The 23087-nt window shown below is 39.7% G+C and overlaps 1 protein-coding gene across 1 annotated transcript in view; it reads left to right on the top strand.

Annotated features, from left to right (window-relative positions):
• LOC116507199 (collagen alpha-1(IX) chain-like) overlaps positions 1 to 23087 on the top strand; it is a 121926-nt gene that overhangs the window by 47206 nt on the left and 51633 nt on the right. Inside the window, 7 exon segments of the mRNA XM_032215171.1 lie at positions 9293 to 9346; positions 10601 to 10636; positions 16999 to 17022; positions 18283 to 18336; positions 19692 to 19745; positions 21068 to 21100; positions 21470 to 21526. Coding sequence (XP_032071062.1) covers positions 9293 to 9346; positions 10601 to 10636; positions 16999 to 17022; positions 18283 to 18336; positions 19692 to 19745; positions 21068 to 21100; positions 21470 to 21526 — 312 coding nt within the window.

The following is a 23087-nucleotide window of genomic DNA, read 5'->3' as shown; positions in this document are numbered from 1 at the left end:
GTTAAATTGAAAGAGGGGGAGAGATCTTGAAGTGACTAAAGCTAGTATAATAGCCCAGTGACAAACTTGAATGTGTGAGAAATTAAATCCACTCCTTAAATGGGCAATTATAATTTATACAATGAAAATTTCACAGGACGCCCTTGCAAAGGAATGTATTCAGTACCCTGTCCGTTTGTTAAAATAATGTGATGGAATAAATATAGGAAGACTCCTGAAAAATTAAATCATCCTTGGAGTTACATTCATTTTAACCACATTTATATTAAGGGAATTCAACACCATCTTCCTAAATCTTCTTCCAACTACATCAAAACATCGGATAAGTTCAAATTTACTAGCTGAAAAGAGCTCCTGAAAGTTTTCATGTGAGCAAAATAATGTGTTTTCTATGTTGTTGTTGTGAGCCAAAAGCATCAGATCTGATTTTCAGACTATCCAGACAGACAATCCAAAATCATCAATATATAATTTTTTAATTTTACTTTCCAGTTGGAAAAAGTAACTTTTTTCATACTGGGCTTCCAAGATATTTTCAAAATTTCTAACTTTGCATATGACTTTTTCGGAGTATAAGACGCACCAAGTTTTGAAGAAGGAAATTTTTTAAAAAAGTTTTTGCACTCTGCAGATCTCTCAAAAACGGCCTGTTTTTCACAAAAATGGGCCTGTTTTTTAATCACAAAAAGGGCATGCATAGCCTTTAGGAGGCTTGTAGAGTGCTCCTGGTGGCTGGGGGGGGGGGGGGGAAATGAGCAAAAAAGTCAAATTTTCTGCTAATTTTTGCCCTCCCCAGCCACCGGGAGCACTCTAGAAGCCTCCTAAAGGCTATGCATGGCCATTTTGCAAGGGGGGTGGGATTTCAGGAGGCCAAAAATGCTGTATTCAATGTGTAAGACACACCCAGATTTTCACCCTCTTTTTTAGAGGGAAAAAGGTGCATCTTATACTCCGAAAAATATGGGTATGTAGCCAAATTAAAAAGAAAAGAACAAAGATTTCCTTGGTGTATTACCTCAAAAATGATTTGAATCAAGAAACAACACCATTAATAATTACCAATGATTTAAGTAAATCTAATCCTGGGGTAGAATTGGTAAAGCCAACTTTTATTAAAGAATCTCATATTCTATTTAGGAAGATTGTTATTCTGTTTAGAATCATATTCAATAATTGTTGATTAATGAGTCTGGAATTTGTACAACATTCCCATTTATATCCTAAACACCATAGTTAGTACAATATTACTTGATTAACTTGTTAGAAACCAGTAATTAAGAAAAATCTCAGATTAGATATTTCTCCCTTTTCCCAATTTCCTTGCTATTTTCTATGCAATGAAATTCTGTTTTAGAAGTATAAAGCAAGTTAAATTTATATTTAATACAGCAAAAATCCATGTCAGTCTTGCAATGAATGGAATGCTTTAGTGATCATAATTCTTTGAAGTTCTGTTCTAACAGTTGATTCTTTTATATGAAATGTACATTCATTTCACATAAAATAAGCTTTTATATAAATATAAAACCCTTACTTAGCCGTTTATACAACTGCTGTTATATTTATATTATTTCTATTAAATATAAACCCTTATAAATCCTGAGGATGGTGAGTGAGACCTCACTGAAACGTTGCCAATACAACCTCAATCTTACATGGGAAAAGACCCGAATACAACAAGACCAGAATACCTACACCCGTGAAAATCTACGAAAACATATGTGTGTATGTGTGTGTAAATATTTATATCAAATATAAAATATATACTTAGCAGTTACCCAAAGATGCTAAAGACTACTTAAAGAATGTACAGTATGTAATTTTCATTCAAAATTTTCAAGAGTGTGATCTGAAATTATAGTACAAGCTACAGTTTGCTTTAACTTTAGCCATCAAGGAATGGGCAGTCATAAAATAATGTAGTCAAAAGAATTTCTGTGTGCATAGATATCTATAGGATGGGACATAAATGACAAAATGTATATTGTAACGTCACTATGCATCTTAATTGTTACATAGTGGAATGCAATATTGCAATGAAAGTAGGAAAGAATAGAGCTTGCGTTATGCTATCATGATGCACAATTTGTCATTTTCGTGTCATAATGTAAAAATGTACTCCCATGCTTATGTATAGAGAATATATAAGCATGTTCTTTCTGTAAAGGTTTAATATAATGTAAAATATCAACTAAATTAAATTCAGGCAATCTAATCTAGATACGTATTAGATAGTTGACAATATAATATTGGTGACAGAGTGTTATGATCCAAGAAGGCCTCAAATTTAATTCAAATTACCTTCAACTAGTATACGCTTCACTGACTTAATGTACATGTGTTGAGAAAATTATGTACTTGTTTTGTATAGCCTATGTTTGGAGCATGTAAATGTAAGAGTGATTAATGCAGATGACCCAGTCTGACAATGGCTGTAATGATATTCTCCACCTGATATTTCCTCTTCAGCAATCAATTTGGAAAGTCTGCTAAGTAAGAAAGCAACATTCTAAATTTGTACCATTAGAGTTGCCACTAAGACAAACTTCTTCCACTGAAGCTTTTTGTAAGAGTTGCTTATTCTGAGGAAGAATATACAGTAGGCAGTCCTAGACTTAAAACAATTTGTTTAGCAATTTTTCAAAGCTACTACTCCATCGGGGGAAAAAATGACGTATGACACAGTGGTGGGATTCAAATAATTTAACAACCGGTTCTCTGCCCTAATGACCAGCTGGGTAGGTGGGGCTCGGTGGTCATGTGACTGGGTGGGCGTGGCCAACTCAACGTCACTCATGTCGATGGGCGCTTCGTCTTAGCTGTTAGAATGTAATAAGGGTTAACCAGAGAGGCAGTTTCTGTAAGCAAGGCAATAAAAATTAGTCTAGAAACAACACCAGAATGGTTCCTTCCTACCTTCCTTACAGGATTAGCCTTGTAAAGTGGGGAAAAACAAAATAAAATTTCTTCCAACAACCGGTTCTCCAAACTGCTTAGAAAGTTAACAACCGGTTCTCCCAAATAGGTGCGAACCGGCTGAATCCCACCATTGGTATGACAGTTTCTCACACTTACGACTGTTGCAGCATCCCCATGGCCATGTGATCGAAATTCAAGCACTTGGCAATTGACTCCTGTTTATCACGGTTACAGTGTCCTGAGGTTATATGATCACCTTTCGTGAACTTCTGCACAAGCAGAGTCATTGAGCAAGGGTGATTTAGTTAACAACCATGTTACTAGAATTAGAATCAAAATAGAGCTGGAAGGGACCTTGGAGGTCTTATAGTCCAACCCCCTGCTCAAGTATACCATTTCAAACAGGTGGCCAGTCTTTTCTCCAATGATGAAGCACCTACAACTTCTGAAGGCAAGCTATCCCACGGGTTAATTGTTCTCACTGTTAGGAAGTTTCTCTTTAATTCCAGATTGCTTCTCTCCTTGATTAGTTTCCATACATTGTTTCTTGTCTTATCTTCTGGTGCTTTGGAGAATAATTGGACTCCTTCTTCTTTGTGACAGCACCTCAAATAGTGGAATATTGATATGATGTCACCCCCTAGTCCTTCTTTTCTCTGGACAGGCCACATCCAATTCCTACAACTGTTCTTCCTAGGTTTTTGTCTCTAGGTCTTTAATCATCTTAGTTGCTCTTTGCACTTTTTCCAGAGTCTCAAGATCTTTTTTGTAATGTGGTGACTAAAACTAGATGTGTTGCAGCAGACTGAGGTTTGTAATCTACTTACGAAAGACCAGGACTCGATACCACGAAGGTGAGAGAAACAGGTTTATTTGATGCATCGAGTTCAGCGTGTTCACACACCAAAATCTGAACTGCCTGGGCTCTGCCCAGGATGCTACTTTTATGCCGTGTTCCACACTGTACATTCTCAAGGCGTTTCCATACACGAGACAAGCATGACATTTCGAAAAGGGGAAGTTCATTTGGAATGTTACAGAGAAGTACATAGGAAAAATACAAAAAAGAGAAGTTCCTATAATATCTTAAGCTGTCAGCAGTTTTACCTCTGTTCTATCTCTCACCCACGCCTGGCTTCCTGTGCCCCTCCTTTACAGGGTCTTGCCACACTGTTCAGCCCTATTTTTAATACTTATGAGGAAGTTGGAGAGAAAGTTCACTCCAGCTAAAAGTCAACTTTGGAACTCCAGGGCACTAGAATGAAAAGCCAAGCTAATATGAATTTAAAAGGTCCATTCTAGTAAGACCACCTAACCTGGCCAGCCACTGGTGGGTTTACCTGTGCACCCCCTCCTGCATCAGATGCAGTATTCCAGGTATAGTCTTACTAAGGTTTTATAAAGGAGTACTAATACCTCATGTGATTTCAACTCTATACCTCTGTTTATACAACCAGGGGGACATTAGCTTTTTTGGCTGCTGCTGTACACTGCTGGCTCATATTTAAGAAATCGTCCAGTAGGACTCCAAGCAGTGGTGGGTTGCTCATCCCATTCCAACCAGTACTGGTTGGAACGGGACCGGCGGCGTCCTCATGCACGCGCGCAGTTCACGCATGCGTCTTAGTGCCCGCGCGATACTCCAGCTGCTCGCGGAGAATCGCGCAGGCACTGTATGTACCATGCGCCTGCGTGGAAGCGCAGAAGCCTTCAAAGATCGGTAAGAAGCGCGGGCAGGAGGGTAGGCCCTTCGGCGTTCCCAGAAGTTACTTACTTCCGGGTTCACCAACCAACCGGTTCGCGCGGACCGCCGCGGACCGGTTGAAACACACCCCTGACTTCAACTAACTCTTACAGTTACTGTTTTTGAATCAGGTTTCACTTAATCTGTACTTTTACCTTTGGTTTCTTCTGCCTAAGTGTAAAACCTTGCTTTTCTCCACATTTCATGTTGTTTGATAGAGCCTATTGTTCAAGTCTATCAAGATCTTTTTGGATCCTGAAGTTGTCTTCTGAGGTGTTGGCTATTCCTGCCAGCTTAGTGTCATCTGAAAACTTGATGGTTCCCTTTTTATTCTCTCATCTAAGTCATTTATGAAGATCTAAGGGCCTAAGACAGAACCTTTTGGTACGCCACTGCTTACTTCCCTTCATGTAGATGTAATACCGTTAAGGATTACTCACTGAGTACAATTTGTCGGCTAGTTACAAATCCATCTGGTGGTGATGCTGTCTATGCCACATTTTTCTAGTTTACCAAGAAGTAGGTTGTGATCTACTTTGTTGAATGCCTTACTGAAGTCTAAGTATATTCTGTGCACAGCATTTTGCTGGTCTACTAATTTAGTTACTTTGTCAAAGAATGAAATAAGATTGATTTGGCATGATCAATCGAGATCATGCCAAATTAATCTTATTTCATTAACAAACCCATGCTGGCTTCTAGTTATAACTTTATTTGTTTCTAGATATTCCCAGATCTGTTCTTTGATTATCCCCCCTCCCACCCCGTCTTCCCAGATATTGGTGTTAGGCTGATTGGTCTGTAGTTTCCTGGGTCTAGGTTTAGCTTTACTAACTTAACAACTGCAGTGATTCACTTAACAAGTGCTAAGTAAAAGCAAGAAAGATAATAAAATGGGCAGAATTCACTTAACAAATGTCTTAGCACTTAGCAACAGAAATATTGGGCTAATTGTGGTGGTAAGTTGATGATTGGTCTCTTGCAATAAATAAATATATTTATACTTGTTTCTGTTTGACAAGAGATCTCCTTAACTAAGACTTGCTTCTGTTTGAAAAGAGAACTCCGATCCTTTAATATTCCATGCTACAAAATATGTTCCTGGTTTCATATAATTAACTTTAAAAAATAGCAGGCAGAGATCAAAAGCCTGTATCCATCCATCCCATATGTGAATTGCATTCCAAACACAGACGCAATTTAATAACTTTCCAGAGAACCTGGTTTTACACATATCTTCTGCATACAGCATGAAATAAATGAGTTCAAAGGAGCTTTCATGCCCTTCAACTTTCCCAAATCACCTGAGGATTTCAGCTGATAATCCCAGGTGAACATCTGCCCTTCGGAAATGTTTATCCATGCACAGTAGGGGGATACGTGCCTGTCCTGGTGAGTATGAATGAAACGAATTTCATGCACTGCTGTATCTCTTTAACAAGCAGGCGGAGAGCTAAAGGCTTAAAGAGCAGGTTTCCAAAAGCTGCTTAAATTGACGCAATTTGCTTCTGAGTCAGGGGGCATTAACTTCTGAGTAAAAAGGATAAAAGTCAACAGGAAGAAAAAACGACAAGGGCCTATATTTCCTACCACCTCTTTCTGCTGAAACTCTAAAGAGCTGGATATTTTCTTCCATCTCAGGAGCAAAGTTAGGAGACTGGAATGAGCCCCTTTTGGCACCAGTTTGTCCCCATCCCACCCCATCAACACCCCAGCTGGTCCTTCTGAAGGGGAAGCAGCTTTGTCTTGACACCTGCTGGCTGTCAAGCAGGGACGTGCAGTCAGTAGAGGCAAGGGAGGCGGGGCCTCACCACTCTCCTCAGGGAAAGGAAAGGATTTTAAATAATTTTCTTAAATTAATTAAAGCCAGGGTAGTTGCTACCAGATTTCAAGTCACAGTGGCTTGGTGTCTGCTCTCAGTGTTAACTATAGGAGGAGGCCAGAGAACTCTGGGCCTCTTTTGCATAAGGATTTTTTCGCCTTTTAAGAGTTAAGCAAGGGTTAACAAGGGAAGAATTTCTTATTCAAATGAGGCACGTATTCTCTTGCCTCCTGTAGAGGGCATTTTTAGAGGCTTTTTCGAGTTTTCTAGGAGCGACTAGCTCAGTCTGACTTCAGAGCTCTGGCTTTTCAAGAGGGCAGGGTAGGGCAGGGAGAAGCAGAGTTGAAATAGTCTCTGAAACAGCTGGAAAAGGTCAGTGTCTGGGGAGGGGGGAGGAATTCGAAAAGTTTGATTGGAAGGCAGCAGGGGAAGGGGAGGGGGTATGGCAGAGGAGCTGCTTTCAAGCCTTTGGAAAATATAGCCAATCCAACGTCTGTGTTTGTGTTTGAGAGTGAGTGAGTGAATGAGAGAAGGATCGAAGTTCTCTGTCTGCGTGTGTCTGTTTGAGAGAGGGGGAGGGAAGGAGAGAGGGAGGAAGGAGAGGGAGGGAGAAGAAAAAGAATGGGAAAACTTATTTTGCAAGGGGGAAAAATGCTGTCGCTTTAAATCGGAACTTAGCATGCCTGGCTGTGGAATTCTGGGAGTTGAAGTCCACAAGTCTAAAAACAGCCTCACTGGGGCTAAAGCTGATCGCACATCACTGCTGTCAAGGTGGCTATCTTGTGATCTGTCAGGATGACCAGGGCCTTGTCTGCGACTTGGATTTTTCTGTGGCTTTAAAACTCTCAGCCTGGCTGAGAGAAAAGCAGAACTGCACAAGTCACTCAAAACTTTGTTGATGCGGGAAGCAGAAAGCCCTGGTGACTTGTTGAAAGTGTCAGGCCTGCAGTTTTCCTTTGGATCTTTGGCCTGCCACACTTTCTATTATTCTACTCTGCCTTTTTCTATTGTGGGAAAATGGAAGGGGGGGGATTGTACGGAGTTACTTAATGTGTAGCCAAAACAAAATTCCTTCTAGAAAGCCAAGGGCATGCTTTGACTCTGCACCTCTGCACCTGAGGTTGGACCATGTGCTGGATTTATGGGTGTGGGGGCAAGATCTTGAACTTTCAGCTAGGTGGGGAAAACCTGGAAGCTTTCAGCCGAGGTGGCGCAGTGGTTAAATGCAGCACTGCAGGCTACTTCAGCTGACTGCAGTTCTGCAGTTCGGCTGTTCAAATCTCACCGGCTCAGGGTTGACCCAGCCTTCCATCCTTCCGAGGTGGGTAAAATGAGGACCCGGATTGTTGTTGGGGGCAATATGCTGACTCTGTAAACCGCTTAGAGAGGGCTGAAAGCCCTATGAAGCAGTATATAAGTCTAACTGCTATTGCTATTGCTATTCAGTTTCGGGTTTCCCCAGATGTGTCAACATGGCTCTCTTAATAAATTGGAACTTTGAGCAATACTTTGCCTTGGACTCTGATTTATTTTTGGATGCTATTTGGAACCCTGACAGGGAGTCCTTTTGCAAGTAATGGTCTGTTGTACTAAGCTAAGCTAACAGTACTACTGTCAACTTTCCCTTACTCTTCTATATACCCATTGGCAGTTAAGGGATACCAAACATTTCCTAGTAGAAAATCAGGGCAAAACAACCTGCCTCTAACCAGTGGTGTATTAACCATTAAGCAGACTAAGCACGTGCTTAGGACACCAGGCCCAAGGGGGCACCAGAAAGTTCATAAAGAAAGAAAAACAATGAAGATTTGTACAGTATGTACAAAGGAGGGGGGGCATGAAGATTTGTCAGTGCTTAGGGCACCAGTGAGCCTTAATCCGCCACTGCCTCTAACAAACATGAGTTCTACCTCCTGGGTTTTGTCTAAAAATTGATAACTGTACTGGGCACATCTGAGGGAGAAGCAAAACATATTTCAGTGACCTATGGTAGTGCTTGCAGTATATATTCCAATGTATGCAAAGCATTAGATGAACATCTAGGAGTCATAATGGATCCTGAAATATAACTAGCAAGTTGAGTTACAACCTTTGAGTTTCTTTGTAATTTTTTGGATTATTTGTGGTAGTAAAGTGGTCAGCAACTCTTGTTATTGGCCATATCCCGTGATAATATCAGTGAACAAGAAACCTCTTTCTTATTAAAAATAAAAATGTATATGAAAAATACATTATACATTTACTTTCCAAAATATTTAGCTTTACAGTTGTTCAAAGGCATAGATTCTGTTTGATAGAATTGTGTTTGAACTAAAAGGCTCCTGATTAATCTTAGCTTCACCATAAGCCGGGCGGGCAGATATGAAATGTACTGTCCTCAAGTAAAACATTACTCTCAAACCTTGGATCATATCCTGCTTCTTCTTCCCACGCTTTGTGAGCCAAAAAGTAATACCAGGTCCAACTTAAAATTTGAGGCATTTCCTTACTGAGTTGAATGGGAACAGATCTCTAGTTTCAAGATAAAAATTTCATAATTGGGGGCCTTTCAGCATTCAGGTGCAGCACCCTTCACCCAATTTAAAGTCTCTTTAAATTGGGCGTAGGGTGTTGCATCTGAATGCTGAAATTTGTCTGAAGAAAGCCTTTTATTGGAAGCTAAAAAGTCTTGAATTCTACCCTTAATGTATGTCTGTGCCCATGCATATATAGAGAAAAAATGCTTATCTAGCAGATCATTAACATTCGTTTTTTTCAGTCATTTTAGCCACTGACTGCACTAAAAGTTAATTTTTTTATTTCAAAAGGGATTGACAGGACCTGATGGATCACCAGGTCCAGCCGGTTCAAAAGGACAAAAGGTAAGATTAAACTCTTTCATTAAGATTTCCTTCCCATTTTTCAATCTCCAGACTCGCTTATTTAATTATAGGATTGGAGGTGCTTGCCAGTTGCTGAATAATAATAATAATAATAATAATAATAATAATAACAACAACAACAACAACAACAACAACAACAACACACCTGACATAACAATAGTTGAAAATAAAAAAGTATGGTTCATTGACATTGCAATACCTGTAGATGCACGAATTGAAGATAAACAGCAAGAAAAAAATCACAAAGTACCAGGACTTGCAAATTGAAGTTGAGCCACTGTGGAAAAAGAAATCGTGTGTTGTCCCGATTGTAATTGGAGCCCTTGGAGCAATACTTAAAGAGCTACCTCTCTATTTGGAAATTCTAAATTTATCAGACTTGAACATTCTGATTCTACAAAAAAACACCCTACTTGGAACAACTTATATCCTCCGACGTTACCTTAACAGTTCCTAGGTCCTTGATTAGGATTCGAGCTGTTCAGCTACCAACCAGCCCCAAAGGCTGTGAATCTCATCAAAGATTAACCACATAATAATAATGGCACTTGGCACCATGTCCAAGAATTTTACAAGATACATCAACAAATTGCAGCTTCCTGCAATAACACCAGCGGAACTGCAAAAAAATGCGGTATTCAGAACATCTTATATTTTAAGAAGGTACTTGGTTGAAACCTAGGACGCTGGCAGCAAACCGTATCAACCATTAACACCAGTCACGGGTATTTGTAATGCATTTTTGAATGTTTAGTTGGCTGAGTTTCATGTGTAATGAATAAAGTATATAACAACAAGAACAACAACAACAACAACAACAACAACAACAATATTCTCAATAGGTGGATAAAAATGCCAAATCCAGTCTAAAGATCTGGCTGACTGTATGATGAACCATAATAATAACTCACATATATTCGTATATATTTCAAGGTGGCAAACATATCTAATTCTCCTATCTTCTATTTTCCCCAAAGCCCTGTGAAGTTAGAGAGGGCTAAAAGCCCTATGAAGTGGTATATAAGTCTAACTGCTATTGCTATTGCTAAGTAACTTGGACTGAGAGAGATAACTGTTGCTCACCTGGGTTTTCATGCCTAAAACAAGTCTAGAACTCACATCTCCTCAATTCCTGGACTCTGCCTTGTCTCTAAACAAAATGTAACACAAACCAAAAAGAACTTGTATAAATGTTTTAAATATTTGAAATGTTGTAACATTTATGATTTTTAGGGTGAAGTGGGCTTGCCTGGAGGCCGTGGACTTCCTGTAAGTCACTGATTTTTATATGGTATCTTTTTTAAATAATTGGTATTATGAAATATATTTGCTTAATTATTCTGCAAAAATCAGATCAATTAAAAAAAAACTCTTTAAACCTGGAGGAAGTTTCTGGTCATCTATAGGAAAGCTCAAAAAGTACTCTCCTGTCTTGAAATTGGTTGGGGATATTAGTCTTTGTGGCCTTCATATTACTTAACACCAGAAAATAGTTTTGAGTTGATAATAGAATTCAAATTCCATCAGGAAGCTCTTTTTATTTGTGAATAAGATTTGATAATAGAGTCTCTTCAGTTGAAAGTGCTGAAATTTGAAGCAGGAATTTTTTAAAACCCTCCTCCCTCCCTTCCAACAAAGGGATTTTACCTTGTTTATAAAATCAGAGGAACTGTAAAGCAAGCACTAATTGGAAATATATTTAAAATGCATTCAAAGAGCTCTAGAATAGGATTCTAGGTTAAATAAATGCATCTTAAATTGCCTCTGAAAGATACTCAAATTTTGGAGAACTGCAAAGGAAAAAAGCTTTGTTAGAATGAGTGGGGTAGGGGGAGGATTACCCTCCAATAAAAATATTCTTCATGTGGGATTTTTGTTAAAATAATAACAAGTGCTTCTACCTGCAGGGGCATCCTGTGCTGGTGTATGTGTGTTTGTGTGTGTGTGTGTGTTTGTGTGTGTGAGAGAGAGAGATCTCAAGATGGTGGCTGCAATTATGCAATTGAATCCTTGTCTTTTAAATAGGCATGTGATGTGTGTAGAAAAAGGTCAGGATTGATGATATGGATATTTTGACATTTTACATCCTACCTGCAGACATATACCTACCTACCATACTTCTGATCCCACTCTAGCTTTCTCATGGTAACCATTTGCATTTAAGAATATAGTTATGTGTTGTGGCCCAGCAGGTGCCATTGGAGCTGCCGCCAGACTCCGACAGCGAGAGGCCCTCTGAGTTGGCTCTGGAGGATGTGGAGGACCCTGGACAGGGTTCTGACTCTGAGCAGGGCGCAGAGAGGCTGGTTGGCCACTAGGAGGCACCTGAGCCTTGGACCAGTGGGGAGGAGGCAAGGGAGAGTGAGCTGGAGGCCAGTAGTGAGTTGTTCTTGGATGCACGCCATCGAAGAGCTACTAGGCGTCAGGAACAATTACGCAATTACAGGAGGTGATTGTACTCAGCTGGTGGTCATTAGGCTCCTTTCCAGACTATAAAAAGCTACTTATGCACACGGCCCTCTTTGCAGAAGTCAACGTAGGATTGAATGTCGGAGGACAGTACTAGGAGCTTGGCAGGCTGGATTGCTGCCAAGCCTTATCTGTGTTTATTGCTGCCTGAGTTTGTCTGAGTTGCTGCCAAGGTCCTTATCTGTTTGTTTTGCTTGGCTTTCAGCCACCGAGGTGTTGGTGTCTTGCTATTAAAGGACATTCCAGTTAAGCTTTTTCTCGGCATTCGTTACTGGACGGAGGAGGGAGTCAGAACAATTATGCATTTGTCATCTTTAACTTTCTTCTCAGATGACACTGCTAAGTCCATATTTCCTCAGGTTCTGTGATCTATTTACCATATCATCATAGCCATTTAAGTTACAGGTGCCAGTAAAACAAAGCAGTGAAGATGAAATGTTTCATGGAGATAAATGAAAGATGTAAAGAGGGTAGAAAGAACAACATCACATAACAAATGCTGGTGGAAGTAATCTGTCAATTTGGTGTGGTGTGATCAGTATGCTGGAGATATACAGTTGAACATCACTACCTTACGCAGGGCTGGATTTTCCTATAGGCTAACTAGGCTTCAGCCTAGGGCCTCAAGATCAAGAGGGGCCCACATTCAAATTGTTAGCAAAATTAAAATTACACTATTCTAAAAACAGTGAACACTAAAACACTGAACCGAAAATAAGGAGAAATTCTATGCATATGACTAATAAACAAACATAAAAATGTATTGGTTAAGATCATTTCAGCGCCGCGGCAGTTGGGGAGCCTGCCCACGTTCCCGGCACCAGCAGTCGGGCGAGAGGCGTGGCCGCTCCCAGTAGCCGCCCCATTGACGCGGAGCCCACCAGCGGCCACGCAGGTGAGGGCGAGGGGGCCGAGCCGGGCAGCTGAGCGCAGCAGGGGAGGCGGCTGGCCTTGCTGCCTTTGCCGCAGAGCAGAGCCGCCCTCCGTCGTGAGGCCAGCTATATATATATTGATATATATTGATATATATGACAGTAATGATGTATTTTATTGTCTCTCATGTAATTTACAAACTTAAAAATGGGAGGTGAAAGGGCCTCATAAGTGGAATAGCCTAGGGCCTCTTTTCATCTAAATCCGGCCCTGACCTTACGCCAGGTCAGAATGCTATTGTTATTTCACAACCTCATTCTCTTAGGAGAGAAATACAGGAACACCAATAGAAATATCTTCTAATTCATTGTTGACAGTAATTAAAAACCTTTTCCCATGCCGTAATTTCTTTATTAAAATGAAGTTTGGGACCAATCTTTCCCAGAGAAGCTACTGATGGATGGGTTTTTTTTCCCCAGTTTCAACCCTGATGAGCTCTTTCATCAGATTGAACAAATGACTTTTCCTCTCTGGACACAAAGTGACCTGAATCACCTCAACAGGAAGTAGTAGAGCAGAGAGGCGAACCTTGTAGACTTGGTTTGTCAAAAAAATCAGAAAACGCATAATTTGACTCTTCTGGCATGCTACACAAATAATTTTCTCTCCCCACCTAATCTAGGCCTCCCTGAAGAGTGACACTTGGCAGCAGTGATGAGTCTGGGCCTCAAATAAAGGCCCAGGCCTTGACTTCAGCCTTAGCACCACTCAAAAAAGCTGCCTTGTGCATGTGAGCCTTGGGGAACTAAGGTGACCAGATTTTCAGATTGGTAAAGAGGGACACCTTTGACCGGGGGGGGGGGTGTTTGATTAAAAATTTTATACGGAGCAACAAAAATTTTCATACGACGCAAAAATAGTATTGTAATGGTTTTTTTTATTTCAACATAACTACAATTTACAAATATAAATTGTAACTGTTGCCAAACATCCGAATTTTGATCACATGACCATGAGGATGCTGCAACGGTCGCTAAGTGTGAAAATGGTCGCTAAGTGTGAAAAATGGTCATCAGTCACTTTTTTCAATGCCATTGTAACTTTGGTCACTATATCACCTTTCTTGCCACAGTTCTTAAGTGAATAAATGCAGCTGATAAATTAGTAACATAAGTGAATCTGGTTTCCCCATTTGACTTTGTCAAAGGTGATTATATGACCTCAGGACACTGAAACCATCATAAATACGAATCTGTTGCCAAACATCAAAATTTTGATCGCGTGACCATGAGGATGCTGCAACGGTCGCTAAGTGTGAAAATGGTCGCTAAGTGTGAAAAATGGTCATCAGTCACTTTTTTCAATGCCATTGTAACTTTGGTCACTATACCACCTTTCTTGCCACAGTTCTTAAGTGAATCTTAAGTGAAGATGTTATATCTTAAGTGAATCTTAAATCTTAAGTAAAGATGTTATACAGTAGAATGGTCACGAACGCTTCTGACCAAAATATTCACATTCTCCCCGCTGCTGATTTCCCCTTCTGCACCATTTTTTTTTGTAAGCACCAAATTTCCAAAATTAGGTTTGATTCATGACCAAATCAGTTTGCGACCAAAGTTATGGAACGAATTATGGTTGTGACCAGAGGTTCTACTGTATTCATGCCTTTACATACTCTATATCACCTCAAAATGTTGCACAGCCTTCATAAGTTTCTAATACAGATAAAATTAAATACAACATCAAAACCATTAAAAAGTAAAATTAACCTGGCTGGAAAATCCTATGCCTGTCTTGCTATTATTACTGACACACTTGCTGCAATAGTTGATGACTAAAAGAAAAAAAATATTGTTAAAGTGTGTATTATGTTCACTCCCATGTCTTGTCTGCTGCGTTGATTTTGAATTCATTAAAAGAGCTTATTTTACATCAAATCCCTCTCATATTATTCTCCTATGTTCAATAAACCCTAAGAGACAGCATACTATACATGAAATTCCTGTAACTGTATATTTAGTAAATTGTGGAGCTGGGTTTATCCAATTAACTCAGTTTTTGGACTTGAGTAATCACATACAATAAAGGAAATAAAACTATTTAGAATGAAGTGTAGTTGGCTATTTCTGATTAAGGGTGTCATGCAGAAACAATTATAGTTTTGGTCAGGAAAATACCCTAAAAAAACCCTTTTGTTCTTTCAGGGTTTTTTTTTATGATTTTTCCATGGCACATCACATATTGTTTTGAATAAAAAAACAGTAGCTGCACATTTTTAAAAACCTACATTATTTTAAAATGCATTAAAAAATAAAAGAAAAAAACCCAGCACACTTACCAGAAAGTTTCTTTTCCCACCATTTTGAGCAGTCCTCCAACCTCTGTGCCCCTCCCCTCTGGAAAATCCAGGAAGTAACACTGGCGACCCCTCTAGCCATTTCCTGCAGCTCTATGGTACTAGGATCATTTTTTTTTCTTATAAAATGAGGTAAACGCGATCGGCGTGGGGGGAGGGGAGAGGTCTGTTTTGTTGCTTTAACGTTTTAATATCTTCAGTGAAAGTACTGAGACAGAGAGAGAGGTTAGACAGGGTGTCTTTTGTCTTGCCCCGGTTAGGATTTCTTAAGCAAATCCATTGGGCTTTCAACATGAAGCCAGAAAAAAAATCGGGACTTTTTTAAAAGGCGGAGGGACGCGGGAAAAATTGTTAAAAATCGGGACTGTCCCGCTGAAATCGGGTCATCTGGTCACCCTAGAAATGCTGTGATTGTCCCATGGCCCAGTGCTCCCCAGAATTTGCCATGTTCCACTTATTTCAGTAAATGTCTTTCTGTTGACGGGTCGTTATGGCCACCCAAAGCTGTTCTGGGTCCCACAAAGCCTTTGTTCTTGAAGAAACTTCAGAAAATGTTCTTCCATGGCAGTCTCCCAAAATTGCAAAAAGACACAGTTCTTTCATGTTTTTGGAGCCTCTGGAGGCTATGTAAAAGCTCCATTCTGCATAAAAGCTTCATTTAGGAGTCTTAAATTGCATGAGGACGGGCTGTACTTTTGAGAATAGTTGCTGGGTGTTGGTGAATAGAATATCGAATCATATAGCTGGAAGGGTCCAGGGAGATCTTCTAGTCTGGCCCCCAGCTCAAGGCAGAAGTCCTTAAACCCACTCCGGTTAAATGGTTGTGCAATCTATTTTTGAAAATCTCTAGTGATGAAACACCCCCAAGTCTGAGAGAAAAGCTATTCTATTGATTAATCATTCTTAGTGTTAGGAAATTCCACCTTAGTTCTAGAATGGATCTCTCTTTAACAAGTTTCCACCCATTGGCAATTGTCCTGACCCCAGGTGCTTTAAAAAAAATAAGTTAACCCCTCCTCTTCTCTGAATGCTGACATGCGAATGTTGGCATGTCACCTAAAACATTTTTGCATGCCATTTTTGACATGTGTCATAGGTTCACCATCACTGCTTCCAATCCTCACCTTCACAGATGATTCAGAAGGGTATTATGGTTAATATTTATGAGAAGAGTACCATAATACCACAAAGACATGGAGCAGAAACTACAGCAGAGTGCAAATGAACTGATTATTGGTATAGGATGCTGCTTTGGACATGGCAATGCTTATGGGGTTCAGGCTGTAGAGCCATTAGGGCTGAAAAGGAAAAGAATACATCCATCAGTAGCTCCTTTGGTTGAAAGCTTCACTTCAGTAAAAAAATAAAATAAAAACAGAAGCATGGAAAATGTTCTAACTATTTCAAACAAAGAATTTAGAGATCTTTCAAATTGACTGTGAAATCATCATTGTTTTCAGTGCTTGGCCTCATTCTATCTTCTTGTAAGCTTTGGATAGTGGAGTTCTTGTCTAGCCTCCTTCCTTTGGGTAAAGAAAACAGATTTTTGCCTCTTGAAAATAAATGTTGAAACAATCCAGAATAAACTTCTGTAGAAAAATGTGGTCATTTCTAAGATAGTGTGTCAATAACTGTGAAACTTGCATTTTAAACTGTGAAGTTGTACTTTTAAGCGCAGATTAATCAAGCAAGAAAACTGCTTCGTCTGTTCTGAATTATCACATTCAACATCTGTCTCAAAGATAATTAAAACTGTCTTGAAAGCCTTTGTTAACTCAACAAATTGGAGAGATGAAAACAATATTTTCTGTTCCCAGTTAAAAATGTCGATGTTTGTTTTTCCATTCTGAATAATATCTACAGTTGGTTTGAGTTGAAAACTAAATATATAAAAATAATGAGAAAACTTTGTTTTTTTTTTCTATTTTAGGGAAAGGGAATTCCTGGACCTCCTGTGAGTAGGGTTTTTTTTTGTTTATTTATTTTGCACTTTGAAACAGTCTGCACATACCAGTGGTGGGTTTCAAAAATTGTTTGAACCTACTCTGTAGGTGTGGCCTCCTTTGTGGGAGTGACTTGCCACCCATGTGACTGGATGGGAGTGGCTTGCCGCCCATGTGACCGGATATGAAGATGCCGACGACACTTGTCAGAACCACCTTAAATTACCTCACACATAGCACTGGCATGCATAAGAATATGATGTAAACTTGTTTTTTAAAAGGCCTCTTTGGTTTGCATTAAAACAACTTCAACACATGCAATGTTCTGATTGCACCTCAAATGCAGTAGTCATCCTTACCTTTCACAGAGGCACTGAGTTTTATAAATATGAGCTTGATAGTGTAGAATAATCATATCCAAGGACCAATGGTGGGTTTCAAAATTTTTTGGAACCCCTTCTGTAGGTGTGGCCTGCTTTCCGGGTCCACTGGTGGAACCTCTTCTAACCGGTTCAGTAGATTTGACGAACCGGTTCTACCGAATAGGTGCAAACTGGTTGGAACCCACCTCTGGCACATACCCAGTAACCATCTCAACAAGTCCCCACAGTTTTCTTGGCAACATTTTCAGAAGTGGTTTTCTATGGCTTCCTTGTTAGGGTTGAGAAAAAGTGACAAAGATCAAAGTCATTCAGTAGGACTAAAATTATGGTCTTTCAGTTTCTAATCTAGTGCCTTTTACCACTCCTGCATACCCAAAGCAACTCTCAAACAGAACATAATCAACCATACACAATTAACTATCTATTAAACTGTTTAAGAAAAACTCAGGCATTCCTTGGACTGGGCTAGCTTTCAAAGTAGGGGTAGTTAGCCCTTGGATACTTCCAGCACTGTTTTTATGGTCCAAGTTTTTTGCATGTTTGAGGAGGGTACTTTTAAAGAGATGATGTAGGGTGTAACTCTTGTCAAAGTTTAAGACACTGATTTCACATGTTAAAAATGCAATACTCCCAAATGTTGGATAGGATTTTATTTTCCTATTTGGGGCATTTGGAGTGCAGACGAGGAAGCTTGAACCAAGAGAGAAGTCAGATATTTTGTCTCTTTAAGATTCTTACTATGCATGTCCTTCCAAAGTGATATCTTTTGCTGCTCTTGAAAGATTAAAAAAAATAGTAATAATAATACAACACATACCCAGGTTACAAGAAAGTCGCCAATCCCTGTTATGAGAAGTTTAATTAGTTTCTGTCTTTTTTTCAATACAGGGTCCTCCTGGTATAGGAGGACTTCCAGGAGAAGTGGGAAGAGTTGGGCCACCTGTGAGTATTTTGTTTCATATTCCATTAATCATTGATTAATATTTGCCTGCTTGTTAAACCTTGTACCATGCTTTTACGAAAGACATCCCTCAGGAATGACTGACACATTGATTACACTTGAACACACTAAAATGAATCTACCCTTTAGGTCTACCTTTGAAAGATTGTTGCAATTATAAATATGTACCCATTTCCCCCTGAAAATAAGCCTGGGTCTTATATTAATTTTTTGCTATAAAAGATGAATTAAGGTTTATTTTCCAATTGGGTCTTATTTTCAGGGGAATGCAATACGAAATACATCCGTCTGGCTGATGATCTTAACTGGGGCTTATTTTGGGATAGGGCTTATATTATGGGCATCCTGAAAAAAACATGCAAGGGCTTATTTTCCAGTTGGGTCTTATTTGGGGGGAAACACATTACTAGCCATGCCAAACTTTTTAATTTTAGGTGTTTAGTTGTAGCCATAATGTCCAACTAGCACAGAGAACACAGATTGTGGAAATCTGTTGTTGATATGAATCGCTGCAATAGGATGTCACCAATATTATTACTATGCCTAAGGGAAGATTCACATTTCATCTTTAGTCCATTGCCTATTGCCCTCTGTGGAATAAATAGACTTTTGGTTTAAGCCTACATATCTCTTATCTTTGCTATATTCTACTTAATTACATAAAAAGCTCTTCTTAATTCCTGTAAGTAGCATTTATTGGAACTCAACTGAGTAGATTAGATTAGATTGGTTAACATTCTCTCATGTGGTGAAGTCTCATCTGGGAATATTACTTTACAATTACTGTACAAGTAGCCATTCCTGTGACTGCTTATATGGATAATAAAGGTTTTGCAGCTCATTCCAACTGATGCAGATTAAAAAGTGAATCCAATTAAGTTCAGCTTTTCCTCCCAAATAACTGTGCATGAAAATGATGTGTGATATTTACTTGCTGGGGATTATAATAAATGAAGTCTTTCAAAACTCCACAAAATTAATCTGCCCATTCTGAGACACCCCTTTATTGGGAACTATTGATTCTGCTAACTTTATCTATGCACTTCCATAATTAAAGGTGTGCATTTTAAGAGATGTCACATAGGAACCCATTTGTATGTAATCAGCTTCCTACATCAGTCGAGAGGTAAAAGTAATGAAAGGCATGAATGGTTTTAATCTCCTTTGCTCTTCTTAATTACACTACTTTTCTTATTCTGAGCCAGAATTTTGCTCTGCCCTAGAACATTTGTGGTGCTTAATGTAACCAATGTAGAGTTTGTTCGGTTTTCATTATCCTTTCTTCTAAGAGACTTGGATATATAGTTTATTTTTGTGCTGTTGTGACACTGTTTAGGGTGATCCTGGAAGGAGAGGCCCCTCAGGAGTGCCAGGACCTCCAGGACCAAGGGTAAGTTTCTGCACCTTTTTATACAATGTGTATGGTATTGTAGGGAAAGGAGTAGCAGAACCTGGAGCCAGAGTTAGAAGAGGCACGAACTTAGAATTTCTATGTAGCCATAAGTGAACTAAGTCCAACCCCTTTTTGACTTCTGTTACCTTTATCTAGCACCAAAATTGTGCTACCCCCATTAGTTGAGGATATTCCTGTGGATAGGCATAAGCAGCCATAAATCAGTTCAATTGCACCTTCATGTGTGGATTTGATCTTTTGAGCCTGGCAGATATTCTCAAAGAGGAAATTTGAAATATTTCAGACTCTTAGAATCTCTTAGTTAAAAATAAAATTCCAGGAACCTCTTAAGAGGCAAAGCATTGAGTTGTCATGACCACAAAGACTCTCGGAAAGGGGTTGACTTGTGAATGGCAGTTAACAAGCCCCATTCTTCCTTCCGTTCTTTAATTGCTATAGACATCTTGTCCATGCTATTTTCCCTCTCTTAGTCTCTCATGAAACTCCATTAAATTTTTGCATAACTCCGGTGCCCGACAACTGGAGAAATCCTACTCTAGTCAACATGTGGGCTGTACAAGTTTTGCATAGCATGTCAAGTGGGCCCTTTGCATCCTATTTTAGATACATGTTGCTGCGGCTTATTTTCAAAGGGTGCCAATTGATCCAATTGAGTACTAATTAACCTCTGAGTAAAAGGGCAAATATATGAAGGCTGCCCATGTTCATAGTTGATCCCATTTATTGAATGAAGACAAAAATTGAGGAATCTGCTTCTTCTACATGGCATATATAGCAATAGCAATAGCAGTTAGATTTATATACCGCTTCATAGGGCTTTCAGCCCTCTCTAAGCGGTTTTACAGAGTCAGCATATCGCCCCCACAGTCTGGGTCCTCATTTCACCCACCTCGGAAGGATGGAAGGCTGAGTCAACCTTGAGCCGGTGAGATTAGAACCGCTGAACTGCAGATAACAGTCAGCTGAAGTGGCCTGCAGTACTGCACCCTAACCACTGCACCACCTCAGCTCTATGTACAAATTCACAGTATGAATGGGGAACGCAATAATGAACTGAAAAGATTTCAAAGGCACATTCCAATTATATAGGGAAAGAGGTCCCGTGTTTTTGAATATTGGTTCTGTCTGTGAGTTTAAATAGGTCCTCTGTTGGTGGGGGAAGATAACTCTTGACCTTGTGAAAATCTCCTTTACTGCGTTTGTGGATCTATACTACCAGCCTTATTAATTCAAGTTCAACTCGATGCTTAGCAATATTCATTGCTATCCTAATTTTAAACTTTGCTAATCTACTTCAGGGAACAGTTGGCCATCATGGTGGAGAGCCACTGGTAAGATATTTATCCTCCTTTTTATGGATGAGGCCACCCTCCTGAGCTTCCGGAAAGCCCTTGAGTCCTGGCTGTATTTCCAGGTCTGGAGTTAATACGTGGTTGTAATTTATATGGGTGGGGGCTGTCATATTTATTCTACTGTTTGTGCCAGTGGGCATTTAGTTGTTTTGTGCCGAAAGTATGTTTATGTGGGTCTTCATTGTTTTACTGGAGGTAGTAGAATTGTCTCTATGTGACTTTTGTAAACTGCCCAGGGTCTTATAAAGTGGACAGTCATACTAATTAAATTATAGTAAATTAGTGAACAGATTTTCTCTAATCAAGAGAAAATATTCTTATTAACTTAATTCATTGTTTCATTTTTAGTGTCCAAATGCCTGCACATCTGGTCATCCTGGATTTGCTGGAATGATGGGCATGAAGGTAGGAGAAGGGATGGGTGTGATACGTTCTGGGTATGACGGGATATTGATTGGATGTTGATAAGTTTCAAAAGATGTTACAGCAGTACCATAACTGTTCTGACCCCCCTCGTTCCACACCAAAGCACACTCCGAGCCAGAAATAAATTACAGCATTTAATTAACAGACAAACAGGTCCTTGGCAGCAACCCAGCACAGACAAGCTTGGACAGCAATAAACACAGATAAGGCTTGGCAGCAATCCAGCCTGCCAAGCTCACACAAAGTTCTCCGACATTCGATTCTGTGTTGACTTCTGCAAAGAGGGGTGTGTGCACAAGTAGTTTTTTATAGTCTGGAAAGGAGCCTAATGACCATCAGCTGAGTGCAATTACCTCCTGTAATTGCGTAATTGTTCCTGACGCCTAGTAGCTCTTCGATGGCGTGCATCCAGGAGCAACTCACTGCTGGCTTCTGGATCACTCTCCCTTGTCTCCTCCACACTGGTCCAAGGCTCAGATGCCTCCCGGTGGCCAACCAGCCTCTCTGCACCCTGCTCGGAGTCTGAACCCTGTCCAGGGTCCTCCACATCCTCCAGAACCGACTCATAGGGCCCCTCGCTGTCGGAGTCTGGTGGCAGCTCCAATGGCTCCTGCTGGGCTACAACACATAACAATCTAGAGTTAAGGTTAAACATCACCGGAACATGAAACAAACATTTATTATATGAAAACCATTTAATAATTTAATAAATGCTACTTATGGCAATAGTATTATTAATTAAACTGCTTCAAGAAGTTCGCACAGATTGACTACAAGCACAGCATGACAAAGTAGCAATCATAATGCAACGGAATATCTGCAAGAAATACTATTTGTCTGCAAACCAGAACTAGTGCGATCACAAAATAGATAAACTCATAGAAAATGAAAAAAACTAAAGTGCTTCAAACAAAATACCTGCAACATAATATAGACTTAACAAATGTCAATAAGAAAGGGAAATGGAAGTTGCAGTACCTGGCAACAACAAAATTGAAGAGAAAGGGCTGGAGAAAAATCACAAAATACAAATGCCAGCAAATAGAAATAGAATGACTGTGGCGAAAAGAAAGCAAAGATAGCACCAATAGAAGTAGGTGCCTAGGATACAACGCCAAAACAACTGGAGTCTCACTTGAATACTATTGGCATTGACAAAATCACCATCGGTCAATTGCAATGGCAGCTTTTACTTGGAACAGCTTACATCCTGCAACAATACCTTTAACACCATCAACAACACCAACGCCTATCTTGGGTCCTTGGGAAGGACTCAATAGGTACATAAAAATGCCAAATCCAGTCTAAACATCTGGCTGACTGTGTGACCAACAATAATAACAATGGATGGTCCTATTAACTCTTGGGGGTTCATACAGAACACTTTGGAGAACTCTATTGAAATATGTTAATTTCAACGTCTCCAACCTGATATCCTCCAGCTATATTAGGTCACACTACACATCATTACCAGCTAATATGATCACAGGTTGACTGATTCTTAGAGTTGAGGTCCAAGAATTTTTGGAGGGCATCAGAC

The sequence above is a fragment of the Thamnophis elegans genome, chromosome 4, assembly GCF_009769535.1.
Source record: "Thamnophis elegans isolate rThaEle1 chromosome 4, rThaEle1.pri, whole genome shotgun sequence".
Classification (NCBI taxonomy): Eukaryota; Metazoa; Chordata; class Lepidosauria; order Squamata; family Colubridae; genus Thamnophis; species Thamnophis elegans.
The sequence above is the reverse complement of the archived record's forward strand: the minus strand, read 5'-3'. Positions and strand labels throughout refer to the sequence as shown.